This window comes from Gopherus flavomarginatus, chromosome 11, assembly GCF_025201925.1.
Source record: "Gopherus flavomarginatus isolate rGopFla2 chromosome 11, rGopFla2.mat.asm, whole genome shotgun sequence".
Taxonomy (NCBI): Eukaryota; Metazoa; Chordata; order Testudines; family Testudinidae; genus Gopherus; species Gopherus flavomarginatus.
Genome location: NC_066627.1, coordinates 13,492,738 through 13,514,220, shown reverse-complemented (window position 1 = coordinate 13,514,220; position 21,483 = coordinate 13,492,738). Strand labels below are relative to the sequence as shown.

The following is a 21,483-nucleotide window of genomic DNA, read 5'->3' as shown; positions in this document are numbered from 1 at the left end:
GGGACCCTCCAATCTCACAGGGTCCTAAGGCCCTGACATCTACACAGCAGTGAAACAGCCCCGCAGCCTGAGCTTCAGGAGCCTGAGTCGACTGATGATCCAGCCGCTAATGTCTACTAGCTGTGCAAACTGTCTGTGCATCTGCCCGAGTCACCTCTTCTAGCTGAGTAGTTTTCCTTCTGCACTATGGGGCTGCCATAGTCCTGGGAGCCTGACCAGCTGCTCAGAGTCAGAGCTAATCAGGGCTGCATCTCCATTTGCCTTCCCGAGAGAAATAATCGAAACATTGGGGATATCGAACAGTAGTTAAAGAAACAGACAGACAGGTGGTTGTGTAGGAGGATGAATGCACTGACACGACTCACCGACCATGAACCTCTTCGATAACAGATTTTATTCATTACAAAATTAAAAACACAAACCTTTAAACGTATAAAATTATAAAACAAAACAAACCTTCCATAATAAATATACCACCACTCTGTACACACACAGAGCCGGGCTCCCGGGCCAGACCCGCTCTGTACACACACAGAGCCGGGCCCCTGGGCCAGACCCGCTCTGTACACACACAGAGCCGGGCCCCTGGGCCAGACCCGCTCTGTACACACACAGAGCCGGGCCCCTGGGCCAGACCCGCTCTGTACACACACAGAGCCGGGCCCCCGGGCCAGACTCGCTCTGTACACACACAGAGCCGGGCCCCCGGGCCAGACTCGCTCTGTACACACACAGAGCCGGGCCCCGGGCCAGACTCGCTCTGTACACACACAGAGCAGGGCCCCCGGGCCAGACTCGCTCTGTACACACACACACAGAGCAGGGCCCCCCAGGCCAGACCCGTTCTGTACACACACAGAGCAGGGCCTCGGGCCAGACCTGCTGTGAAAGGGCCCTAAAAAAGTCCGACCCCCAAACCCACAGGGACTAGGCACCTACAACACCCTTTAATCATCTTTGACTGTCCCTACGTCATAAGCCAGACAAACCGAGGGGGATCAGGGCCAGTGATTCCAGCCCATGGGAAGGAGACAGGAAGGGGGAGTGTGGAAAAGGAGAGGAGGAGAAAGGGCAGAGCACAGGTGCTGATGAAGGAGGCATTGGTGGGCTTGGTAGGGGTCTCCTAGTCCCAGTGCAATTTCTTCACACCTGGGATCAGCCCATTGGAGTGGTTTTTTGGGGTACCAGGAGCAGAGCTTGGGTAGAGCTCATTGCCATGGGAGAGATGGCCATGTTGAGTGGAGAGAGGATGGGAAAAGAGGGACCTCTGTTCCTCTTTGTGTGTGTGCGTGCGGGGGGGGGGGGGAAATCACCCCATTCTCAGTCCCCATCCTTTGCCCCAATACCCAGTTGTAAATCCCCTGTCGGCCCCACAAGCCTCTCTAAGCCATTATATTCATGGGATCCACCAGAGGGTAGCAAACAGCAGGACAAGTCTGACCCCTCCAGTAGCAGGGAGGGCAAGAAGCTATCTTTGCACATTCTCTCCCCAGAGCATCATTCGCTCTGCACTCGGTATGCCACTCTAGCTGCCGCCTGGGTGCCAGGTCCCTGCGTCTTGCCATTCACCACCAGCAGGAGTGGGGTCTCCACACGGATCCCGGGGAAGGAGAAGCTCTGGGGGTACCGTGGAGACAGAGAAGTCAGTCAGAAGGGCGGTTAGCTCTGGAATCCTATGATGGATGTTTGCACATCATGGATTGAAATTTCCCCACCCATCTATGAGGCTGGGCAAATTCCACTGTTAACTCCTACTGATGGTGATTTTCATTTCATGTGCTGAGGGTTCCAAACCTGCCTACGGGATCTGGTTGCCCAAATTTAACAGGTCTCAGGAGCCCAAATCCCATAGGCAGCTGTAAAAAACCTGAAGAGCCAGTGTGTTGTTCTCCCACCTTCCTGCAGAAGACTGAGATGTGCTCTAGTGAGGGAGTAGGTGCCCAATCTCCCAGCAACAGAGTCAAAATTAACTTTTTCCCTGCTGGGCAACTAGTGGGCTTCTGCTTCCCTGGACATAGGGGTGAATATTGGGGTAGGGAATTGCAACCCGCCTCCCCCAATTTAAAGGCATTTCCTCTACCTCATATAAAGGGGGATGAGAAAGACACATCGCCCCCACCATGCTGTGAGAAAGGCCCCATCACTCTGGCATCCGTGGCCCTGTAACTGAGGTCTAACAGTTCACATAGGAAGTGATGTACTTAGCAGACAGGAAGTGTGGAGTTCATTCATGCCTCCAGCCATCGCAGTGGGGGTGGGAAGAAACAGGTGGAGGGAGGGGCATGAGGAAAGGGTGGGGATTAACCCTTAAACTGAAGAAGGGCTACAGTTCTGTATCAACCTATTTCTGGTGAATTCCCATATCCCTCCTCCCGCAGGGCCAGGCCTAGGAATCCCTCCAGCACTAAGCCTGGGGCAGGGAGGACCGGGCCACACTCACCTTGCCCTCGTGCTGGACGTGGTGATGCCGGAGGTGCGGCTCAGGGATGGCCACTGAGTCGCCGATGAGCACACCCCAGCTCTGGACCATGTTATAGACAGTGACAGCAAAACAGGGGCCCTTGGAGTCAACCAGGCCGAACGTGCTGCCAGAAAACCAGGCAAGAGTGTGAGTAAGGTGATGGGACAGGAGGTGAGGGGACAGACGGATGGTGCTGAGGATGCATAGATGGATGGATGGAAGGCCACATGGATGGCTATGAGAATGGTTGGATGGGTGTACAGCACTGAGGAAGATGGGTGGGTGAATGGAGCTCAGGACTGACAGAAGGATGGACAGAGCTCAGGACTGACAGATGGACAGAAGGATGGACAGAGCTCAGGACTGACAGATGGACAGCAGGACGAACAGGGCTCAGGACTGACAGATGGGTAGCAAGATGGATGGATCAACATAGCTCAGGACTGACAGATGGACAGCAGGAGGATAGGCAACATCAACAAAAAGCACTACAGATGGATGGATGGACAGGTGGTACTCACAAGGGCACCTTCTCGTCCGTGGTGAGGCTGAAGACCACCCTGCCCAGCACTACAGCCCCAGTGTTCACACCCGGCTGTAAGGCGCTCAGGAGCCGATGCTCCAGTGCCACCTTATGGCCTGAGGACCCCTGGTACCGCCCATCCCCACAGGGGCCCAGGTGGGATGGGCGCAGGCTTCCCAACATGCTCTGCAGCTTCTTAACCTTCACTTTGCCCTGCAGGGGGAGGAAGGAGGGCAGGGTCACTGACTGAGACATGTCTCCCTGTAAGCCAGGCAGGGGAGAGCAGGGAGGAGGAGAGATGCTCTACCTTGTTCTCCAGGAGGCTGGTGAGTCGCTCCAGGAAATCCAGAAGCTGCTGCTGGCGCTTCTGGGGTTCGGGCCAGGCTGGGTCAAGGGTTGTCGCACGGGAAAACCCCTCCAGGGCCTCCGTATAATTCTCCTCGTATTTATGCAGCTGACTCAAGAGAAACACAGCATAGTGCGAGGGTTACAGCAGTGGGGCTTGGCACAAGGACTCTAGTGCGTTAGAGTGAGGAGGCTGGGAACCAGGACTCCTGGTTTCCATTCCTGGCTCAAGGTGTGAGGGAGATAAGGGGAAGCCCACTAGGTTAGAGCAGCACATGCAGGGAATCGGGACTCATGGGTTTAATTCCTGGCTTTGGGAGGGGAGTGGGGTCTAATGGTTAGACCAGAAAGTACAGAGCTCATGCCTTCCAGCAGGGGGCAGCAGACTCAGGGACACAGAGCCCCTAAAACCACACTGGGGAACTGATGCTGGCACTGCCTCCCAGGGGAAAGTGCCCCTCTGAGACCTTGACTCCTTTTGGTTACACCTTCCACTCCCCTCCCTCCCACCTTCTCACCGTAGCTCTGTTGAGGTGCAGGTCTGGGTTACAGGATGCTGTAGGATCCACCTTTTCCTAGGATGGAGAGGAAATCATTATCAGAGCGTCCCCATTGAGCGTTCTGCCCTGCTCCCTGCAGCACATGGCTCCCTTGCAACAAGTAGAAGACAGGGCAGTACCTACCGCCTGGGCATACGCACTTAGGGCCTGCTGGGAGATACTGGGGTTCTGGCCTGTGTTGAAGAACAGCGAGAGGTAGGCATTTCCCAGGATGTCTGCGGCAGAGAGACACAAAGGATAGCATAGAGAACAAATGGACAGAGGACGTCAAAGAAGATAAACAGCTGGCTGGTTGGAGGCATATAGCTGAGAATAGAGGACTGATGGATGACTCCAGCTGAGGATGGGTGGAGGGACGGCTATAGCTGAGGATGGATGGGTGGAGGGATATAGCTGAGGGGAATGGATGGCTACAGCTGAGAATGGAGGGTTGACTGCAGGGATATCGCTGGGGTATACTATTCTACCCCAAGTCAGGTGACGGGCAGGAAGTTGGAGAGCACACTGAGAAGCCTGAGCCCCTCCCAGCTGGTGCCATGTGGGGTCCCAGTGTCCCTTGAAGCAAGGAGTGAGCAGGAGCAGTGCCTGGAGGAGAGAAAGGGGCTGTCACTCACACCACGACCGGCCATCCTGCACGTCCATCTGGACAGCCAGCTTGGCCTGACGGACACTGTCCATGACGTTCTGGGTGTGCTGCTCTGTGCTCTCGGCTCGCAGCTGCCGCAGCACCATGGACAGATTCTGCAGCGAGACCTTGTTCTTCTGCTGGGGACAGACATGGAGCCAGGGTCAGCACCTCAGCCCGGCCTCCCGCCTCCCCACCCATGCCCTCTCTGCCTTCAAATTGACCAGCCCTAGCTCCCCTTCCCTCCCCTCTCCTGAACTGGCCCCTCGGCCCAGCCAGCCCTGGCTCCCCTTCCTGGAATCAGCCCCCCGCCCCTCCACCAGGTCAGCCCCCTTGGCTCCAGCTACCCAGCCCCCCATTGGACAACTGGGTCTCTCCCTTCTCTAACCCCTAGGATCGGCCAAACCAGCCCACCGGGATGCCTGGGGGTGGGACTCACATGCCCCAGGGCCCCAGAGAAGCAGGTGTAGGCTGCTGTGATATCGCCCTTTTTCCAGTAGGCCTCGCCCAGCTGGTTCCAGGCTTCCACCAGCTCCGGGTCCAGTTTCACAGCCTTGGCCAACAGCTCCTCAGCCTGGGGCTTGTAGTCGGGTGTAACGTTCAGAGCCTTCCCCTTCAGCATCAGCGCCCAAGCCCGGCCTTGGGAACAATCTGGAGAGACAGAGACGCAAAGGGAGGGCATAGCCTGTGGCACAAATCCCCACCTCAGGGCAGTGGGCTGGCTGGGTCAGGGGGTGAGGAATGGGGCAGGGGCCCTTCCCCTCTTGGGGACATCAGCTCGCCTCCAGTCCCGCGGCAGGGGGCTGAATGGCTCAGGAGGTGAGAAATGGGACACTGGTCCTTACCCCTCTAGGGTCACCCGCTCCAATCCAGCCCCAGGGCGGGGGACTAGTTGGCTCAGGGGGTGAGGAATGGGGCATGGGGATTTTCCCCTCTAAGGGGCTCCAGATCCAATCCAGCCCCAGGGGGCCCTAGGTCTGGCTAGCTCATGGGGGTGGGGAATGGGATGTGAGGTTTTCCCCTTTAGGGCAGGGGGTGCATTTCCCTCTTATACCCAGTTACCATCTATCTCGCCCATCTGCTGTAGCGTTTTCTCCATTTCCTCCAGCACATCCTGCTGCTTTCTCCCAGCATCCTCCACGCTGTGGCTTTCAAAGTAGTGATCCCGGAAATAGTACAGGCCATCGACCAATTCCTGTGAGGATGGGGGACAGGCGGGTGAGAGGGGCAGGGGTGGGAACGATCACATCGGTAAACTACACCCTAGCAGCCACAGCTGCCTAAGGGGGCACGTAGCCTGGTGGTTAAGGCACTAGCCTAACACTCACGAAACCAGGGTTCAAAGCCCAGCTTTACCAGAGACTATACCAGTAACCTTGGGTAAGTCACTAGGCTAGGGATTTTAAAGGAATGAAGCCCTCAAATGCAACTGAAAGCCAATTAGGCTCATTTGCAAATCCATGTAACTGAATCTCTCAGTTTCCTGCCTAGGTTGGGATTTTCAAAGCTGGCTGAGGAATTTGGAAATCAGTTCCCATTAGATGTTTTACCATAGTGCCTAGGAGCCCCTGTCATGGCCCAGGGCTCCTCTGCGCTAGATGCTGTACAAGCACAGAACAGAACAGCATCCCAGTCCCAAAACGCTAATTAATGGGAACTGGGCTTCCCAATCCAATATGCAGTTCTGATCTCATCCATTTTAGATGACAAGCTCTTCAGGGAGGCACTGTCTCACTGTGGGTCTGTGCAGCACCCAGCACAAGGGTCCCTCACTTCAGTGGGTCTGGGCAACACTTGGCACAACAGAACCCCAATCTTATTAGGGGTCTGTGTGGTAACCAGTGAGGCCGTGATCACACCTAGGTGTCATTCAAAGTGCCCAGAGGATCAATCTGTAGATATGAGCCCTACCAGCTGATGTACAGGCCTCGCACTCTGCAGTCTCTCATGGCTTTCACCATTGTTATTATTAATAATCCATTTTATGGTAGCACTTGTCCAATGTCAGAGCACACGTTGTGCTGGGTGCTGCACAGACCCCGACTGAGATCAGGGCCCCATTGTGCTGGGTGCTACACAGACCCCAACCGAGATCAGGGCCCTCATTGTGCCCGACTCTGCAGAGATCCCGACCGAGACCAGGGCCCCATTGTGCCAGGCACTGCACAGACCCCGACAGAGACCCCCTATTGTGCTGGGCACTGCACACGGTGGGAGACAGATCCTGCTCCAAAAAGCTCCCCTGTCTAAACAGGCAAAGGAATGACCATTATCCCCATTTTGTAGGCAGGGAAAGTGAGGCACAGAGGGGAAATGACTTCCCCAAGCTCAACGGTGGAAGTGGAAATGGAAATGGGACCCAAGTCTAGTGCCCCAGCCAGCCTCTTAATGCCCCAAATCTCAGTGACCCCAAGACAGTCAGACCCCTCCCTCCTCCCTCTGCTAATGATTTTAATTACAAACCCAGTGCACAGTTAATCAAGGCAGTGTACAAATGTTACATCCCAGCGCATTTTACAGGCTGTTTCCCATTACATGCCTGTTATTTGCACACATCTTGGGCTGGGGGCTTTAAACAGCAAAAGGAAAATGGCTAAACCCACCCAGATCCTCAGAGAGAGGGTGCAGGGAAAAACATATGGCAAAAGGGAGAGGTTAATTCAGACACAGGAATTGCAAAGGCAGAGGGCAGTGTAAAGGAGATATAGGGCGAGGCTATGTGTGTGTGCGCATCTCTCTGTGTGTTTGTGCACGGATCAGTGTGAGTATTGGTGTGGATGCACAGTGATTAGTGTGTGTGTGTGTGTATCATTGTGTGGATACATTGTGTGCGTGCAGGGATCAGTGTGCACTGGTGTGTGTGCAGGGATAAGAGAGAATGCGTGTACACACAGGGATCAGTGTATGTACCACTGTGTGTGCAGGCATTGGTGTGTATCTGTGCTTTTCTCGTGTGTGTGTATGAATTGGTGTGCATGTGTGCACTGCTTTGTGTGTGTCTGTATGTGTGTGCATTTATCTATGTAGCCCTAAGTACCTATGCCCAGGCAGTTGGTGTATCTGTGCATTGCTGTGTGTGTGTGTGTGTATCGATGTGTCTGTGCATTGCTCTGTGTGCGTGTGTATCGAAGGGGTCGGTATATCTGTGCAATGTTCTGTGTGTGTGTGTGTGTGTGTGTGTGTGTGTATCGGGGGGTCGGTGTATCTGTGTATTGGTCTTTGTGTGTGTATCGGAGGGGATGTGTATCGGTGTGTCTGTGCATTGCTGTGTGTGTGTGTGTATCGGGGGGTCGGTGTATCTATGTATTGGTCTGTGTGTATCAGGGGGGTGTATCAGTGTGTCTGTGCATTGGTATGTGTGTGTGTCTCGGAGGGGTCGGTGTTTCTGTGTATTGGTCTGTGTGTGTGTATCGGGGGGATGTGTATCGGTGTGTCTGTGCATTGCTCTGTGTGTGTGTGTGTGTGTCGGGAGGGTCGGTGTATCTATGTATTGGTCTGTGTGTATCGGGGGGGTGTGTGTGTGTATCAGGGGGGTCAGTGTGTCTGTGCAATGCTGTGTGTGTGTATCGGGGGGGCGGTATATCTGTGCATTGTTCTGTGTGTGTGTGTGTACTGGGGGGTTAGTGTATCAGTGCATTGCTCTGTGTGTGTGTGTATCGGGGGGTCGGTGTGTCTGTGTGTATGTGTGTGTATCGGGGGGGTCAGTGTATCTGTGCACTGCTTTGTGTGTGTGTGTATCGGGGGGTCGGTGTGTCTGTTCACTGCTGTGTGTGTGTGTGTGTGTGTGTATGTGTCGGGGGGTCGGTGTATCAGTGCATTGCTCTGTGTGTGTGTGTGAGTATACCAGGGGGCCGGTGTAGCTGTGCAATGCTCTATGTGTGTGTGTGTGTGTATCGGGGGTCAGTGTATCAGTGCATTGCTCTGTGTGTGTGTGTGTGTGTGTGTATCGGGGGGTCAGTGTATCAGTGCACTGCTTTGTGTGTGTGTGTGTGTGTGTGTCGCTCTCGCTCACAGCCGGCTGACGCAGACGCAGAGTTCGCCCCCCCGGCCGCAGCCGCAGCAGCCCCGCCGGTACCTGCAGGGTTTGCACGGCCTGGCGGCTTCCTCCTTCTCCCTCCGCAGCCATGTTCGCCGAGCTCCGCTCCGCCCCTCCCTCCGCCTCGGCTGAGCGCGCTGCAGGGCGAGCCTGGCCGGGCTGCGGGGAGAGCAGGGACCTCTGCGGGGCGGGCGGGGGAATGCGGCACTCAGCGCTCGCCCCCCCACCCCGCACGCAGCCCCTCCCTTGCAACACCTCCCTTCACAGCGGCTGCATTGCTCTGCACCCCCACAGCCTCTGCATTGCTCTGCACACTCACAGCTACTGCACTACACCCCCTGCATTGCTCTGCGCACACACAGCTCCTGCACTGCACCCCCACAGCCCCTGCATTGCTCTGCGCACACACAGCTCCTGCATTGCTCTGCACACTCACAGCTACTGCATTACACCCCCTGCATTGCTCTGCACACACACACAGCTCCTGCACTGCACCCCCACAGCCCCTGCATTGCTCTGCACACACACACAGCCCTGATTGCTGCCTCCCCCACAGCTCCTGTATTGCAACATCCTACACAGCCTCTGCATTTCTTCCTCCTGCGCACGCACGCACACACACACACTCTCTCTCTCTCTCTCTCTCTCTGCTGGCATTGGTCCCCACACCTCCCTCCATTTACCAGCTCTCTGCAACCTAGCCTGGGGTCCCCACATTGCCCACTCCTGGGATCCCTTTTTAATTCCATACCCTGCTAGAGTTGCCAATGTCTGTGTTTCTCCAGGATTGTCCCATCATATCTGTCCTGGGAAGTCGGTCTGGGAGCTATCAGCTGGCCAGTGTGATGGGCTCAGGACCATCGTGTTGCCAGCAGATAACTGCCTGAGGCCAAGCAACGGGGGGTCCGTCGCCTGGTGTGCTGTGCCAATAAACACACCAGGGTGGAGAAGCAAACCAAGTTTATTTGAGCTCAAATAAGGTGCAAAGGGAGAAAATCTCAAATCCTGCCCCCCTAAAACAAGCAGTTTCTTCCTTTTATATCCCAGTTGTTTACTACAAAACTTTTTCATGCTGACTAGTTGATTTCTCACTCCCCCCTCCTTTCCCATCCAGCTGCAGTATCTCTTCTCATTCAATCTTTTGTCTTCTCCCTTCCTCCCCCCTCTCCGCTGCTGAGACATGCATACAGTATTTTAAAATGGCCTTGAGCGGGCTTTAGCCTAGCTTCAGTGTATTACAACAGAGAACTGGCTGTTACAACCGAAAACTAACTGCTAACACTACATTTTTGCAGCTATTAGTACATAAGGTTACACTAGGTTACACAAAGTGTTTAACATGGAGGAACATTGGTTCTTTGAGGCCTACAACAGGAGGGCTTCCTTGACATGTGTGATCTACCACCCTCCTGAGTTACGTAGGGTTATGCCAGAGTGACACCAACAACTCCCTCCTTTGAGAATACTCAACAAACTTTTGGCTGAGTGTTCTCACATTTAAAGGATAACATGTGATTAAGCTCTAGGGAGCTGGAGTGCTTGCAAGCAAGCAAGAGAAGAGTAACAATACACAACACCACACCAGTGAGCAGGAGGTGAACAATACCTTCCCCTAGTTCTCCCAGATTGAGTAACCAGCCCTAGAGGGAATCAGAAATAGTAGGTTTCCTTTCCTAGGCCTTCCACTGTTCAAAAGCCTGTTTGGCTGACAGGATGTGCTTGTTAATATCCTGTGCACTTTCTGGGACATACGTACAGTATTCATCCCCTATAAGGGCGCACACCCCGCCCTGGGAAGCCACACTTCCACCCAGGAAGTGTCCACATATGTCTCCATGATCACAGATCAGATGGTATTCCTGATGCATCTGTAAGGGCAGTGGGCCAAGTCTGGTACTCAAGATTACTCCGAATCAGCTGGTCATTCAGGAAATCCCGAATTCTTAAACATACTAGATCCCACTGCAATGCCTTCCCAGCCTCAGTTATATTCAATACCATTTTTTCTTGGTGTAGTACTATAATACACCTGTTATTTAACTGTTCTCAGGTACTGTCAAAAGGCATTCCCATTAATAGCATACATTATTAGTCACTGGAATGGTTTCAATACGGGTAAAATTTCTAGTAGCAGAACAAACTCTTTGGGTACTTGTTATTTAAAATCCAGTTAGAGAGAGCTATATATGCTGAAGGATTTATCCAAAACACAGGGCGCAGCCTGTAGAATAAACCCCAAAATCCAATTAATACCACATTCCCAAACATGGGTCCCACAAATGTCCTCCCACCAGTGTATAATTCTTTGTTTCTTCACCAGGGTCAGTTCTTAATGTCCTTTCTAGTCAGGAATTCCCGGACTTTGGCAATTTCAGTGGAGCGAGTGTTCCTTCTTCTTTCCCAGATCAGCCATGGTGCAGCATCCTGTAGGGGAGAGGTTACCAGTACATCACCCTGTAATGGTTTTGATTCTTCTAGAAAAATTCAAAGGCACAGTAGATCTGTCAGTGGACAAGGGAGAGGTTACTAGCACTTCACCTTGTACTTTTTCCCTACTGTCCAGAAGGCACAGTGGAGCTAGAAGGTGAAATAGGCTAATCATCAGTAGGAGAATTTTCCTGATGTGGAGGGGTCTTTTTGCAGTGAGAATCTTGGATCCAAGCAGTCAGTCTTTGACATTTTACAGCGATGTTGGTAGTCACCGGGACTTAATAAGGGCCTTTCCATTTCCAGGGTGGAGCCAGAGCAGACTTTCGTTGGTGGACCTTTACATCAATCTAGTTTCTTGATTCCAAGGAGTGGCAGGGCTGCTAGGATCTTTGGGTAGCGCTTCTTTACCTGTGAGAAAAGAAACCTAACATTTCATTAGTGCCTGGCAGTGTTTTGCAACCCTTATAGCTGCGTGGGCAAATTCAAGCCCTCCTTTTCCTAGCTGTTAGCCAAGTCTTAACTGTGAGCAGTGTCCTTGAATGGAGTTAGTGTCTTATCTATAGCCTGACCTTGCTAGCTAATTCTTTTTTTCCAGTTAACTCATTCTGTTGCTTGTCCTTCTTCCTTTCTTGGCTTCTTTTAACCTACAAAGGAAAACTTCCACTTTTCACTTATACACGTTTTTCCAACAACGAACACATAAACATTGCCATTATATAGTACAATAGTCTTATTATTTAATGTATGCCACATATACCTTTCCACTAAAATAACCTTATTACAGAACTTTGGAGCAACAAGCCAGGACAAGCACACCCACTTTGAGGAGTTCACTTAATACAACCTCTAGTCCAATAGCTTCCCACCATCCCCAGCCCTCTGGCTAGAAATCCAAAGTAGCCAGAAGGATCCCATGTACAATATGGGGAGTGGGTTAACTTTTCATGTCTTTGCTTTCAAAGACCGTTGGTATGCAAATTTTAACAACAATTTTTGCAATTAACAGTTTGGCCAATGAAATTTCTTTTTCTTAAGGAAATGCATTAGACCTTAGTATATCACATTCTCCTGATGTATTCAAACACTTTGTATTCCAAGTTGAACAAAACAAGTATCTGCATTTTAATTTAACCTTTTTGTTTGATTTTAAACTAGACTATTTTATAAAAATATTAAACACAAAAATTCCGGCCACAAGACAAACACTGCAAGACAGAACATAGAACACAAAACATAATTCCTATTGTGCCAGTAAATGCATGGTATGTTGAATGCTGTTCAGCTGGCATCAGTTTTCTCTGATTATCTGAAAGACAAAAAAACAGAGGTCTACCCTTTCTGGGCAGACAATCATCGCTTAAAATATACAAATACCCTTGTTGACTTCAGGCAAAACAGAGGAATTACCCCATAGTTTCTTGTATTTGTTTCATAGGCAGCCCAGATTTTCAATTACATAGCACTGTATACATTCTTCAGCTAATTTAACTAAATTGTTCATAGCCAAATTAAATGATTGCAATCCAATAATTTCTTTGCCTGAATTTATTTACAAACATTTCACAGACACCAAGAACTTTTCTTCTTTAGCATTTTTACAAAGTTCAATTGCTGTTCTCTCCAGCAACTACAGAGTTAACTTCTCACTCTCCCTTAAATCACTAGCTTGTCTCCCAACAGCCACTTTTATCAACTTAACTCACCATTCCAAGTAAGTCCTGGGTATTTGAAATCCCCATGCTTACACTTACTGACTCCTTCCTTCCACTACACCCTTAAAGTTTTCCAACCTCTCTGTCTGTTGCCTGCCCGCCTGGGCCCGATCCTGCTTTTCTTGCTGAACCGTCCCTTCAGCAAAGAGCATTGGCTAGTATCTGGGAGATGGCGCCGCTTACTCTGATTGCTTCCAGTGAGATGATCAGACTGTCAGTAGCCCACACGGAAACGAAAGGGGGAGGGAAGATGGGTACTCACACTCCTAGACCCAGGCAGCTTCCTCACCGGATGATGCCAGGCCGAGTCAGCCCACCATGGGTCGGATCTCCTAAAGATCCACTAGTTACCGGGCTTGCATTAGAGTAGTCCTGGTCATGAGCTTTTGCTTCACAGGGTACTCTGGGCTTCTTCCGGTAACAGTCACTCACACTGGCCCCCAGTACCATTCTGCATCTGATCTTGCTTTTTAGCTACAACAGGGAGAGAATGCACTAGGACATAGGGTCTCCCCTTTCTAGACAGGTCCCTCCTTTGTCCCTGCACTATCCCTAATCTGCTTTTGAATCCTTGCACTCTGCCAGACAGGGGAAGAACAGGAGCTACGGTGGGGGATTTTTACAAGAGCTCTCCATACAAACAGCTTCAGAAACTACCCGTTCGCTGACAAAACAGGAGTAATTGGAGGATCGTGTTATAATTAAGTGATCCTTCCGGTGGCTACCTTTTCTGGTCCTCTAGTTGATATTGAGGCCAGTCTACTGTACAGAACTTTTTCAGTTTATTCTTAGTCATTGGATCCTAGCCAAACACCTTCCAATTCACTAGAATGCATTCTAAGGGTGTACACCGTACCTGGCGCCCCATACCATGCCCTTGATCCATTATATGACGCTCTATCATCTAATGGGAATTACAACGACTGGGCGTTCCCAGCCTCGGGCCTAAGTCCACACTACTGGACTGTTCCTACCTTATCCAAGGGACCGGTTCCTTACTGTCACCCACACTGCTTCTCCACTACTCGAGCACGTTGCACCTTTGTGCCCTCTGGGGTTGCTCACACCGCGTCTCCGCCGAGGCCCCCAGTGAAGTCACCAGTGCGCGCTGGGCGTCGGTCGTCGCCGCAATCCGTTGACCACCAGAAGGGATCCAGGCAAGGCTAATTTTAGCCTCAATGCCCCACGCTGGGCGCCAAGAACTGTTGCCGGCAGATAACTGCCTGAGGCCAAGCAACAGCAGGGGGGTCTGTCGCCTGGTGTGCCGCGCCAATAAACACACCAGGGTGGAGAAGCAAACCAAGTTTATTTGAGCTCAAATAAGGTGCAAAGGAGAAAATCTCAAATCCTGCCCCCCTAAAACAAGCAGTTTCTTCCTTTTATATCCCAGTTGTTTACTACAAAACTTTTTCGTGCTGACTAGCTGATTTCTCACTCCCCCCTCCTTTCCCATCCAGCTGCAGTATCTTTTCTCATTCAATCTTTTGTCTTCCCCCTTCCTCCCCCCTCTCCGCTGCTGAGACATGTATACAGTATCTTAAAACGGCCTTGAGCGGGCTTTAGCCTAGCTTCAATGTATTACAACAGAGAACTGGCTGTTACAACCGAAAACTAACTGCTAACACTACATTTTTGCAGCTATTAGTACATTAGGTTACACCAGGTTACACAAAGTGTTTAACATGGAGGAACATTGGTTCATTGAGGACTACAACAGGAGGGCTTCATTGACACTTGTGGTCTACCACCCTCCCGAGTTACCTAGGGTTATGCCAGAGTGACACCAATAATCGCAGCTGTCCCATGTTTTTGCATCTCAGAGGTGGCAGCCCTCCAGACCTCTAGTAGTCTGCTTTGATTCTTTGACCCCCACTGCTATGTCCCGGTTGAAGCAGCTCCTGTCCTGTGGGGCTGGCTGGGCTTTGTTCCCTGCTCTAGGCGTTGTGCTCTTGTTGCCGGCAGATAACTGCCTGAGGCCAAGGGACAGCGGGGGGGTCCGTCGCCTGGTGTGCCGCGCCAATAAACACACAAGGGTGGAGAAGCAAACCAAGTTTATTTGAGGTCTCAAAGCGGTGCAGGGAGAATGACTCAAATCAAGCACGTCTAAAACAAGCAGTCTGTTCCTTTATATCCATAAGAACTTTTCTCACTGACTAGCAATCCCACGTTTCCCCTCCCTCTTCTGTCCAGCTGCAGCATTCTCTTCTCACACATTTCTTTGTTTTCCCCCTCCCTCTCCCCCTTTCTGCTGCAGAGACATGTATGCTGTATCTAAAAGTGGCCTTGAAATTTGCTTCAGCCTAGCTTCAGTATATTACAGCAGAGAACTGGCTGTTACAACCAAAAACTAACTGCTAACATTACATTTTTGCAATTATTAGTACATTAGGTTACACTAGGTTACACAAAGTGTTGAACATGGAGGAACAATGGTTCACTAAGTCCTACAACAGGAGGGCTTCATTGATACTTGTGATCTACCACTTTCCCGAGTTACCTAGATTTATACCTGGTGACACCAACACCCTGACTCCTGGTACATGGGTTGAAGCTGTGATGGGTTCCCCCTGGGGTGCCACCTGGAACTGGGGTTCCACTGAGCCCTCTGACACACCAGCCTGGGCTCCCTCTCACACTGTGCTGCTGTGATAAGCTGTAGACCACTCCCAGACTTACACTCTCACCAGCACTTGTACAGGCAGGGATACACCCAGCTGCAGTTACATGCAGTCTGACCAAACACTGCATGAACCAACAGCAATAGAGAGGCTACAGCCAAGATACCCCCAGTTTCCCAGCCTAGGACCCCAGAGCTATACTACACTTCTCTGGCTGAAATTTAACCAGTATAAATTTATTACCTGGAGAGGAATGTGCAACAGACTTGTGTTAACCGAGCTGAGATTTTTCCCCAGACACTTCACTTAAAGGCACACTGGTTTAGGTTAAAACATAAAACAAGTTTATTAACTACAAAAAGATAGATTTTAAGTGATTATAAGGGATAACAAACAGATCAAAGCAGATTACTTAGTATATAAACAAAAATCCAAACTGAGCCTAAGATACTAGAAAGCCTGGATATGAATTAGCTAGTTCTCACCCTGACTGATGATACAAGCAGACTTGCAGGTTGTCAAGGCACAAGCTGCACTTGCTTTGCAGCTTGGGCTCCCCACCCCCATTCCAAGTCCTTTTCTTCCAGAGCTTCTCTCAGGTGCTGAGTTGTGGGGGAGTGAAGAACAATAGATGAGATCACTCCCTGCCTTATATAGCTTCTCCATGTAGCAGAAACCATTTGTTTCAAACTTGGGTCTCAGACCAGTTTGTGGAAAAATACAGGTATCCAAAATGGAGGTCAGAGTCATGTGCCCTGGTCACATACCCTTGCAGAGTCATAGCAGCCATTACTTATGGGCTGTCTGGAGCGTTCCCAGGAGGCTCACCAGGTGAGAAATAAGCTTCTCCTAAGGCCTGTTGATTTTCCTAATGGCCAATTACCCTGAATGGGCCCTTCCCAATCAGCTACTTAGATTGGAAACATCTTCCCGAGTGTTCTTCACTCCCCAGGTGTAACTACATTTGAAATACAGATACATAGTCAATAGTCATAACTTTACACACACAAATGATACGTGCATACAAACAGGATAATCATATTCAGCAAATCATAACTTTTCCAATGACATCACATGATTCATCTTGTACAAATTGCATCATAATTATGTCATAATCATCATAATCGTCCCCCCATGATGAATATGGGGTGTAGTGTCACAGAAGCGATGCTCATATTTAGCCTGGCCCCGTTGAGGCGGGAGTGGGGACACAGCCAGGCCAAACACAGACGTCGCTGTGACTCCGTACACCAGGCGCCATAGCACTACACCTGGAGCGGGGAACCTAGCCCAGCCAGCCCCACAGGACAGAAGTTGCCACTGTAGGGTGAGTATGGAACAGGCTTGCTCTGCAACTCCCCTCGCCACTCCCCCCACTCTGGGGGCAGCATCTGACCCCTCAGGGGCCTTCCACCTCCAGGCAACACCTAGTCCCCCCCCACATCCCCAGGCCTCCTTTCCCCTGGAGGCAGCACCCATCCAACTTTAGCCACTTGAAATACTGGCAGGTGTGACCCTACCCAGCCTGCGCTGCCCACCTAGGGTTGCCAACTTTCCAACGTCTGAAAACAGGACATTCCTGCTCTGCCCCCTCTCCCTGAGGCTCTGGCCCCCTCCCCAAGGCTCTCCCCATCCTCATTCCTCTCCCCTCCAATCAAAACAAAAACACCTAAACCCGAAAGCAGGAATTATTGCAGAAAATTGCATGTTTCCCTACCCCCTCTTTCAATCTTACCCTTTATCATATGTTCTGAGGAAAAGGGGATGTTTGAAAATTTGCTGCAATACTTATATTCATATTTGTCAGAGTGCTTTGGGAAGCATCAAGGAGTTGCTCATTACCACTGCAATAGGTACCATTACCTATATCCCTAACACTGCACCGAACCAGAGATGCTATAGAAAAGAAGAGGGAACAGACTGCTGCCATAATAACCCTTCAACAGAGAACAGTTGGGATACTGATAGTTACTACACAAGGTACTGTGCATCAGCATGAAATATAAAAACAGAAAATGCATTTCAGCCACAGAAACCTGCTATGATTCTCCCTCTTTCCTCTGTACAATGAAAGCAAAACATGGACTTTTGCCTGCTGCATTTTCATTTTGGCTGAAAAGTTAATTCTTGCCCTCTCCTCTGTCCAAAGAGACAGCACCCTCGCCTTACCTTCACCAAATCACATTTAGATCAGCTGAAACATTCCTCTCTGCAGAGACCTCTGTGTTGTACAGAGAAAAAGTTCCACAGCTCAACTAGGCAAGCCCTGTAATAACTCGAAAAAGGCAGTGGGTATTTAGGACCCTCTTTAATACACATCACAGAGGGAACAATTTAGGGAGGAGAGATACTGACTCTACTGAGGTAGAGCACCTCCAGCGTGCTCCCCCCCACACCAAAAAAAGGTTCCTAAAAAAGTTACAGACCTTTGAATAAGCTCTAATACTGACACAATGACACACACACACACACACACACACACACACACACACACACACACACACACACACACACACACACACACACACACACACACACACCCCCCAAAGGAGAGGATGCAGCACATAGTAATTCCAGGGTGTTCGGATCTAAGGGCAGGGGTGGATTGTGGTCTCTGTGTTTCTCCTGGGAGGGGAGCTGCATCTAGGTCCTGCGGGGAGGGGGCAGGGTGCATGCCCCAGAAGGGAAGTGAGGCTCAGAACAGCAGTTGAAGGGGCTGGCTGGGGACACGGCGGCTCCGGGCTATGTGTGCGGGAGATGGGAGGGGATTGGCAGCGAAGTGAAACGCTACTTGCAGCCCTCTCCTCCCACCAGGGGGCCAGTGGAGCCCCTCCGCCTTTGGGAGCAGGGATCCTCCCAATGGGGCTGAGCAGGAACCTCCTTCTGCTGGGTGCTGCACAAGGGCTTGCTGGTGTGCGGAGTTGGGGGGACGTGCCCTACTCTGGCCACTCACCTGTGCAAGGCAGGAGCTGGGGGATTACTGCTCAGGGAGCGGTAGGGCAGGAGCAGCAGTGGGAGAGGGAGGAGTGGTGCAGCTCACACTGCTCTGAGTGTGCTCTTGCTGCCCATCACCACCTCTGTTGCTGCTGCCACTGCTGATGCTGCTGCCACTGGAGGAGGCAGCCTGGTGGCAAAGGAGGCTCCGTCACGGGCATGCGCTCGGGGAAGCAATATGGGGGCATGGCTGCTTGCTGCTTCCCACTGCCAGCTCTGTGCCGCGGTCCCCTTGCAGTGCCTCCCTGCTCGCCAGCCCGCCTACTTGGCCCCAACTGTTCTGGTACCTTTGCAGGTGGTAAGGGGAAGTTACTCACCTTGCAGTAACTGAAGTTCTTCAAGATGTGTGTCCCTGTGGGTGCTCCACTCTATGTGTCGATGCGTCCCGGTGCCACTGATCGGAGATTTTCGGTAGGAGTGCCTGGTCGGGACGTAGGCGCTCAGTTGGTATCTCCCATCTCGTTGGAATATTCCTAAGTGCCTGTGTCCTGCACCCCCTACATTTCCTTCTCTGCAATGGAGCGAGTATGCGAGTACTCCAAAGTGGAGGGGAGGAGGGTTGGGAGTGGAGCACCCACAGGGACACACATCTCAAAGCACTTCAGTTACTGCAAAGTGAGTAACTTCCCCTTCATCTTCGAGTGCTGTCCCTGTGGGTGCTCCACTCTAGGTGAATGTGTAGCAGTTCCCACTATGGTCAGTGGAACTTTGGAGATGCGACAGTGAGTACTGTGTAGAGTACTGTATGGCCTACTATGCTGTCTGCCGTGGTATCTTGCGTGATAGCATAGTGTTTGGCAAACGTGTGTTCAGAGGACCATGTAGCCGCTTTACAGATGTCAGAAATGGGTATGTTATGTAGGAAGGCAACGGATGTCGACATAGCTTGAGTGGAATGAGTTCTAATGCCTTTGGATAGTTGAATATTTTGAATATGGTAAGAGGATCTGATGTAGTCAGAGATCCATTTGAACAGACATTGTTTAAAGATAGCCGTACCTTTCGATCTTTCGGTGATGAAGACAAAGAGTTGTGGAGATTTACGAAATGGCTTGGTCCTATCTAAGTAAACAGCGATTGCTCGCCTGACATTGAGAGAATGCAGGGTTGCCTCATGCGGAGTCTTGTGAGGTTTGAGATAGAAAGTAGGTAAGTATATAGGTTGGTTAAGGTGGAAGGTGGATGCCACCTTAGGGACAAATTTAAGATGTGGTCTCGGAGTGACTTTGTCTTTGGAGAGGATTGTGTAGGGAGGATGGGCCATCAGGGCACTTATTTCACCTTCTCTCCTTGCTGATGTTATTGCAACTAAGAAAGCTACCTTCATAGTCATATGGAGAAGAGAGGACATAGTCAAAGGCTCAAATGGAGGTTTCATGAGAGTGTGAAGAACGAGGTTAAGATTCCATTTAGCCACCGCTGGGTAAATTTCAGGGTAGAGGTTTGCAGGCCCATGAGAAATTGTTTTATGGTGGGCTGGGTAAAGAGTGAATAACCTTCTAACAGGTTATGGAAGGTGGTAAGCACCGCCAAGTGCACTTTGATGGAGCTGAACGAAAGTCCGCCCTGTTTTAGTTTCAGGGGGTAGTCTAGAATGCTCGGGATGGTCACCGTATTAAGCGTTAAGTGATTATGTGAGCACTAGAGGGCAAAACGCTTCCACTTCTGCAGGTAGGTTTTACGAGTGGAGTCTTTTCTACTGTGCAGGAGGACGTATCGGACTTGCTTGGAACAGGCTAGTTCACGGGTTTGGAACCATGAAGGAACCAGGCTGTCAGGTGGAGCTTTGGAGCTGGGGGTGAAAAACCCGTCTGTTGGCCTGGGGAAGGAGATCTGGCCTGTTGGGGAGAGCCCACGGGTGACAGGAGGACATGCTGAGTAGGTAAGGATACCAAGTCTGTCTTGGCCAAGCCGGGGCAATAAGGATGACCCGGGCCTTGTCGTCTATGATCTTCCAAAGAACCTGTGTAAGAGAGGTATTGGTGGGAAGGCATACAGGAGAGGGTTGTTCCACGGGATGAGAAAAGTGTCTCCTAGAGATGCAGTCCAGAGTCCTGCTCTGGAGCAAAACAAGCAACATTTTCTATTCTGAGTTGTGGCAAAGGGGTCTATTGACGGGGAGCCCCAGAGGGAGAAGAGCTGCCCTTGTTTGTTGATGTAGTACACACATGCTATGTTGTCTGTTATGATCTGAATAGATTTGTTCTTTATGAGGGGAAGAAAGTGAAGGCATGCTCGCTTCACTGATCTGAGGTCTAAAAGATTTATGTGTAGGTGCATCTCTGATGCAGAACACCGGCATTGTGCACTGTGTACCCCGAGTTGCACTCCCCAACCGATTAGGGAGGCGTCCTTGGTGAGCATGAGCATTGGTGATCGTTGCTGGAATAAACCCCCTGTGCAGAGGTTTTCTAGACTTGTCCACCAATGTAGGGAAGCTATAACATTGGGAGGAGGAGTTAGCAGCATCACTAAGGTGAGGACCCCCAGTTAGGGTCAAAGCAGTTGTTCCAGCCCCGGCCAAGCAACATGCCAGCCCAGCACAGGGTGCCGTTCAAGTGGAGGAGATTACATTGCCCTCTACCAGGGCCAGCGCAACCCATTAGGCGACCGCCTCGCCTAGGGCGCTGACATTTGAGGGGCAGTGACCGCAGTGGCCAAACATCTGGCTGCCGCGGTTGTTGGCGGTATTTTGGGGGTGGGACTTTCCACTGCCTATGGCACAAAAAAGGCTGCCGGCGGTCCTGTCCTCCACTCCAGATACCTTTGAGGCCACTAGAGGGCTCATTGAAATGACAGCCTCGGTACCTACGGCCCCAGCATTGGCCTGAGTTCCGGTACATTCCAAGGGCAAGCCAGCGATGTTCAGGCTCTCGGCTCCTAGACCAGCGTCTCCATGCCGCTTGGAGTCCCAGCGTCATTCCGAGTCCTAGCACCACCCCAGATATCGGTCTGACTCACGGCACCGGTTAGACTTGTGGCACTGGTCTCGCAGCCCCGCTCTTGGATCCGCACCCACTCGAGGTCATGGTTGACTGCTGGAACGTGGTCCCGCTCGAGGTCCGGGTCTCATTCAGTGACCTCACAGCACCATACAGATGGCCGCCGCATGGAACACCGATCACTGAGTCGGCTGTCGCCATGGCTACCTCTCTCTAACATGGCACCGCTCCCTATCG

The 21,483-nt window shown here is 51.3% G+C and overlaps 1 protein-coding gene across 1 annotated transcript; it reads right to left on the bottom strand.

The window, feature by feature from the left end:
• Positions 1–373: 373 nt before the first annotated feature.
• On the bottom strand, positions 374–8,698 carry LOC127031115 (tetratricopeptide repeat protein 5-like). Its single transcript, XM_050917879.1, has 10 exons — positions 8,590–8,698; positions 5,577–5,709; positions 4,954–5,165; positions 4,504–4,654; positions 4,013–4,104; positions 3,848–3,904; positions 3,292–3,438; positions 2,983–3,197; positions 2,441–2,585; positions 374–1,617 (listed from the first exon to the last, which is right to left on the bottom strand). The coding sequence occupies exons 1-10, from the start codon at positions 8,638–8,640 to the stop codon at positions 1,498–1,500; spliced, it is 1,323 nt and encodes a 440-aa protein (XP_050773836.1). The 5' UTR covers positions 8,641–8,698; the 3' UTR covers positions 374–1,497.
• Between the last annotated feature and the right edge of the window lie 12,785 nt (positions 8,699–21,483).

Bases quoted from the DNA above. Each gene is read 5' to 3' on its own strand.
- LOC127031115 (XM_050917879.1), bottom strand. From the start codon at position 8,640: ATGGCTGCGGAGGGAGAAGGAGGAAGCCGCCAGGCCGTGCAAACCCTG. The intron at 4,655-4,953 runs GTGAGTCCCACC...GTCTGTCCCCAG, and splicing joins TCTCTGGGGCCCTGGGGCAT to CAGAAGAACAAGGTCTCGCT. The intron at 3,439-3,847 runs GTGAGAAGGTGG...CTCTTGAGTCAG, and splicing joins TGCACCTCAACAGAGCTACG to CTGCATAAATACGAGGAGAA.